At 32.5% G+C, this 6,556-nt stretch overlaps 1 protein-coding gene across 2 annotated transcripts; it reads right to left on the reverse strand.

Annotated features, from left to right (window-relative positions):
• Positions 1–982: 982 nt before the first annotated feature.
• LOC139517646 (uncharacterized) lies at positions 983–5,449 on the reverse strand. 2 transcript variants are annotated; one of them, XM_071308920.1, is made up of 4 exons: positions 5,323–5,449; positions 3,780–4,154; positions 1,558–1,963; positions 983–1,083 (listed from the first exon to the last, which is right to left on the reverse strand). In XM_071308920.1, exons 2-3 carry the CDS (start codon positions 4,150–4,152, stop codon positions 1,569–1,571), a joined length of 768 nt encoding a protein of 255 aa, XP_071165021.1. In that variant the 5' UTR covers positions 4,153–4,154; positions 5,323–5,449; the 3' UTR covers positions 983–1,083; positions 1,558–1,568. The 2 variants fall into 2 exon arrangements, with proteins under 2 accessions (XP_071165021.1, XP_071165020.1); XM_071308919.1 differs by having other exon boundaries at positions 3,780–4,166; positions 5,323–5,446.
• Between the last annotated feature and the right edge of the window lie 1,107 nt (positions 5,450–6,556).

Genomic DNA, 6,556 nt, shown 5'->3' on the forward strand with positions numbered 1-6,556 from the left:
AATTATTCGAGTTAGAGAAGAACAGGAAGTTTCACAGAAACAGATGCTGACATTGAGTTTATATGGACATCGTCCGACTCTGCTGGTCGCAGTTGAGAATATAATGGGCGTGTTTGATACATGAAGCCTTTGTTTGCCCTTTTAGTGAGGTCCGTTTGAATAGCAACATTTGTAATCATGTTTATTGACTTACATGGTAAAAGTAACTGTTGTATGTTTGATAATTTGTGTACAAATATATAAAGATATAGTGCTAAATGATATATTATAAAGTGTACAATAACCACATTTTCTTTCACTTTTGTCAAAATCTGAACTGAGGAAAAGGAAGAGGGGATTTTCTGTATAGGTTGCCCTTAATTTAGTATGTATGAAGTAAAGCATCTATCAAAACTCATATTATACAGGCAAGTGGATGTCCAAATATAAAAACAGCCGCAAAATACAATTGAATACCATTCTTTTCCCAATATTGTATTGATTCTGAAACGTTTGATTCAAATGAGGACGAATTACTTATCACAAATCACAAGCACCGCATTAGGCGGATTTGTTTTATCAAATGCGGACTGCAAAGCAGTTTTGATTAATATTTCCAGTCCTAGATGTGTTTAAAATGACCACTTTCGTGTAAAACATATAAGACAGTGGAGATGGCTAATTTTTAATTGCTTACATGTGAACCCATAAGAAACAAAATTTTAACATTTCAATTGTGCCTCTTCATGTTTTATTCTAGGAAACGTCAAAAATCATCTTTTTCGTCTTTGTTTGCATATTATAACGACCACCAGCACTTGTCATGACCAAATCAACAGCACAGATTGATAACATTCTGTCGAAGGTCAATGTACCCACCCTGAAATAGATCCTACAAGATACTAGCATAAAAGTATATAGCTTACTCGGTCCTACAAGAAACCAACATTCAGAAAACGTTAAGAAGTTATAATTCTTGTATAAAAAAAAACACAAAATCAAGCTAATTTCAAAGGTTTATTTGGAAAGAGTTTTTTTTAATTTAACAGCTGCTATACTAGAATCTGTACTTTGGACAACCTCTGCTGATGACTAATGACACATCTATTGAAATAAAAAAGATAAAACAGGTTACAAATATTATATTCATACCTTGTTCAATAAGTGGGTTTCGGTGTTTTTTTAACACCAAAGAATTGCAATAACAAACTGTATCTGACTTACAGATTATATTGCCGTCTTTCATCCTTTTTTTCAGCTGACAACTCCTAAGAAATATGCATTTGCATGTTATTATGTTTAAGTTATCGTGATGAAATAAATAGTTCTCTTGAAGTAATTATTTGCCACAAAAATACGAGTTAACCTTCGATACGAGTTACTGTCGTTTTAACTTTGCATCATGGAAACTAAGTGAACTAAAAAGTTGAAATTTGTTTAAATGCCTTAAAAGCAACATGTTAAAGCTATTGTTCTCGTATGTAAAATATTGTAAACATTATTACGGTCTCTCCTGATCACGGACTTGTTGCTTAAAATATAAGGACGTCAAAATGATTAGCTTGAAAGTATACATACACGCTATTTGCTTATCCTACAAAACTTGTACCACTGTACACAGGGGCAGAACCAGAGTAGATTGATGTTGATGGATAGGCACCACCGGCATAATATCCACCACCGACACCACCAAGACCTCCAACACCTCCAAACCCTGCAGCACCTCCAAAACCTCCAACACCTCCAAACCCTCCAGCACCTCCTAAACCTCCGACACCACCAAGACCGCCAACACTTCCGAAACCTCCAACACCACTGTAGCTTGGATAGCTACCACCAGCTAAGTAGGAACCAGAATTTCCGTATAGATAGTTGCTAGATCCGCCATATGATGGGTATGTAGATGCACCGCCGAGGTATGAGCCTGAACTATATGGCATGATGCTACCAGAAGTTCCATAGCCATATCCGCTACTATATCCACCTTTAAAATAATAATAATAATATAATTAACTGGGATCGATAAATATTTAACAATACTTCTATATTTGCCCTATACTTTTATCGAATAAAAATATTTTTTTTCAAAACCAGTATGACTGATTTTTGGATGGACAATTTAAACAAAGACGTAAAAATGTGTTCTGGAATTTTTAAAATACAGAATTATTCATTTATGATAATGCCTATTTCATATTCTAATGTCATCGTCATAAGTTATTATAAAAAAGTAACCAAGTTTCTGGAAGCCGATCATCTTATAGTTCTTTAACAAACATTCATTGATTTTCAGGTGACAACAAACATCTCTATCCAAAAACAATTTAAGTGTTTGGCATGAAGGTTTATAAGTTAGCTAGAAAATGATTTTACAAAATGTTATTATGCAAATTTGTTTTTAATAAGAGCACCATTATCATATAATTTTTATCATTTTCTTAAAAGGACTGCATTTACACAGTTTTGTGTAAAATTAAATTCAGATGGTAATGTTATTATGTGAACAAATATCATGTATGCTCATATAAAAAAGAAGATGTGCATGGTATGATTGCCAATGAGAAATATCTCAAATGACACGGAAACTAACAAATACAGGTCATTGTACGGCCTTCAACAATGAGCAAAGCCAATACCACACAGTCAGCTATAAAAGGCCCCGAAATGAAAATATAAAACAATTCAAACGAGAAAACTGACGGCCTTATTTATGTACTAAAAATGAACGAAAAACAAATATATAACACATAAACAAATGACAGCCACTAAATTACAGGCTCCTGACTTGGGACAGGTATCTACATGCAGAATGTGGCGGGTTTTACATGTTAGAGGGATCCAAACCATCCCACTAACCTATGACAGTGGTGAAACAGTACAACATCAGAACTAAGACTATAAAAATCAGTTGAAAAAGGCTTAACTCATCAGATGGATAGAAATACAAATACAAGTGGACGTGGCCAGGTACTTATACATCCCAACAACAAAAAGGCACTTAGTACAGATCTGAGAGTACTCGCAGATACTGACAGCTAGTTCAAACCCACTAACAACAATGTTACATTTAAAAAATAACGTATCATAGTCTAAACTATCAATCAGTACACATCCAACATCCTATGCCGGGATTTAGTGTAAAGACGTCACAAACAGTCAGAGAAAAACCATGACCTTGTGCAATGCCAAGATACTAGTATCGACAGATTGTAGATCCATGAATGTGTATATGTATATAACAATAATATTAAGGTTGCTTTTAATTTGACTGATAACAAAATCAATATAAAAACAATATTCAATGATCTAATTACAGTGTTGGTAACTTTTTAGAATAAGTTTATTTAAAGGATCAATTTATTTTTCGATTGTTTTGATAAATCGCAGACACAACAATATCGCGTTGATATATACATACAAAGATGTTTAGAGGTTCGGGAGAAACACCAAAATCGACGGATATGCACTTATGATTATTGATTTACAAAAAGTAACACAAAAGGTGGAAAATACAAGTTTAGAAATACCAGTAAACAGACAGAGACTTGGTGCATATGACAAAACAATCTTATCAAAATACATTGAAATAAAAGAACCAGTACAAGAACTTATAAAGTAAACAGGTTTATTTTTTTGGGGTCAAAAGTGGGGAGACAAGCCGAGGGACATCCAGTTTTTTTTGCAAAAACTTTATATTTAACATTTATTTAAGAAAGCAAAATATATTTCAGATATGTCTCTAGCTGGACATTTCCATATGCTCTAAATGGCAAAATTACCAATAAAATAGCCTTACATACCTCCACCGTATCCACCCCCGTATCCTCCTCCGTATCCGCCTCCGTATCCACCACCGTATCCTCCTCCGTATCCTCCTCCGTATCCTTTTCCGTATCCTCCTCCGTATCCTTTTCCGTATCCTCCTCCGTATCCTTTTCCGTATCCTCCTCCGTATCCTTTTCCGTATCCTCCTCCGTATCCCTTTCCGTATCCTCCTCCTTTTCCGTATCCACCTCCTCCATATCCCATCCTATAACCCCCGCCATATCCTCCATATCCTCTTCCGTGTCCTCCACCATATCCTCCTCCGTGTCCTCCACCATGACCATACCCACCTGCCTCAACATAGGCAACGACAACAGCAAGGGCAAGTACTAACTTCATGGTCGCCATACCTAATTATTTAACTTTGAACAATGTAATAATTTTATTATAAAAACATTGTAATTGTAATGTTTTAATAAAAATCATTCATATTGAATTTCTTCCTGACTGCGACGACAACATATATAAAGATATATTTACACAAAAGACTCAAAAATTATTGTAAAAGTTTTATATTCTTTCAATTTAATTTGAATGTTAAAGATCATCATTAAAAAAAAATATATTTTTTTTATACTTATCCATAAATCAAAAAGTTTTTCAGTACAATTAAACATTGCTGTTGAAGACAGTTTTGATACTAAATCGGAAATTTAAATGTTTTCGTAAAAAGATATATCATTGAACGACATTCTGAACTAACGTGCTGTTGTCAGAAAGTCAAACTAGATAGATTTACTTAAAACAAATATAAAGATTGGATATGGTTAAGAGTGTCTTTCTTATTTATTTTTGCGATAATTACACCAAATAAATCCAAATCAACCAAAATTGCAGTTTTGATAAAATTTCAGGCATTTGAAATTGTAAACGTTTTAAAAGATTTGCCGTTGTACAAACTAACTGTCATGTTATCGTCACTTATATTTTAAATTTGAAAACTTGGTTTTAAATAGCCCTGGCGGGAAATGAATTTTTGGAGGAATGGCTCTACCCACCTGAAAAGTGGTTTACTTAAAATTTGTATAATTTAAAAAGCAAATGTAATATCGGTCCGACTCATATATACTCTTCATAAACGATGAACCTTTGAGAATGGGAAACGTTCAAATGCAGTAACAATCAGTCTTTTCCAATTTGTTTAATTTTTAAAGAGTTTGAGCTCATTCCCATTATTTAGCTGATTTTTTTATACGATAAATTATGATTAAGGTTGTTGTTGTTTGCTGAACGTTCAATGGCAAATAGTTGGCGCATATTCAAGACAATCTTAATTAATATCAAAACTAAATCATTTTGTTCTTGGTTTTTGAACAAGTTAAATTCGTAATATTTCTTGAAATCACCTTTAAATGCAATTTGTTGAAGATTTCGGTTCCATTAGTTTCGTTAAATATGATGAAAAATCTATTTATTAGCCTTTTATCAACTTTTCAATATTGAATATACAAATACACTACCCCAGCTTTAAACAAAAAACAAACCGGCCAAATGACTTGTGAAAACTAAAGACCATACCTTAATTTGACCTGTGTGATCCTAAACAGCGCTGTTGTTCAGAATTAGTAGAATTAGTTTATATACGTCCAACGGAATCATGTGATATTTCCGTAAATAGATGTTCTAACCGGGTGACTTGTCGGAATATTTGGTAATATTCATCATATGTGTATTGCCTAAGTATGGGTTAATACAGGTCACGGTTGTCAGGCCGGTTGACAAATCACTCTCAAGAATCTTCCTTCTATAAGAACGTTTCATAATAACATGATACATATGTTTACGTTTTTTAACACCGGATTTACTTGTAAAAATGTCAAAACGTTTTCGAAGATTCCTAACATTGATAACTTAATCAAAATGTATTTACTATATAGTAAATTGTAATATAGTACTTTTCCTTTGCAAGTTAAGTACCAGCTGTAACTGGTTAATTTGTTAACACTTGGTTTGTACTCACGGGAGAGAAAGGTTCTATTTTATTCTATTTTATTATTTAATAGTCACCACCAAACCTCCTTTATAGTGGTGATTTTGTAAGGATTATACCCCAATACCTCTTAAAAGACAAATCATGAAATCATTAAAATCCTTGTCTTTGTGACCTCCGAAAATGATTACTCGCTTACGAAAGCACAAATATATATAAGGTTCCTAAATTTATTGTACATTCATATTATACATAAATCAAAAATATTCACCGTGATTAATTGGCCATCATAAGTCTATTGAAATGCAGATCATAAATTCAATTAACTCTAACTTGAAATAAAGATTGCTTATTCAAATACCAATGAAATGCATCAGAAACATTTATTCATTCAAAGCTTTATAAAAGCTACATAACATGATAATCTCCCTTTTTTAATATTACAATTCTTAACTTTTCTCAATCAAAGTAGGAAACAAGAGAAAGTCTTCAAAGTAACCAACATTTGTTCATGGATAATCAATTATGTTTCAATGAAAAATATCAAACATTTACAAAACATAATCATAATATATCAATGATTCACAGGGCACATAATTACAATTCAATATACATATCCTAAATAAGGAAATGGCAGACAATTTCACAGCAAAATACCATCCTCTAGTAGGAAAAAACAAATATAACTACCTGTGAACAATACTGAATTTATCAGAACCTTTTATATTTAAAATGTAAAACACATTTTTTTAATTAATATTTCTCAACAATGCATATCAATTAGTTCAATAAAACTATAGATCAAAATCTATTGATTATACA

This window comes from Mytilus edulis, chromosome 3 (assembly GCF_963676685.1).
Source record: "Mytilus edulis chromosome 3, xbMytEdul2.2, whole genome shotgun sequence".
NCBI classification, from domain to species: domain Eukaryota; kingdom Metazoa; phylum Mollusca; class Bivalvia; order Mytilida; family Mytilidae; genus Mytilus; species Mytilus edulis.

Bases quoted from the DNA above. Each gene is read 5' to 3' on its own strand.
- LOC139517646 (XM_071308920.1), bottom strand. From the start codon at position 4,152: ATGGCGACCATGAAGTTAGTACTTGCCCTTGCTGTTGTCGTTGCCTAT. The intron at 1,964-3,779 runs GTATGTAAGGCT...ATTATTTTAAAG, and splicing joins CGGGGGTGGATACGGTGGAG to GTGGATATAGTAGCGGATAT.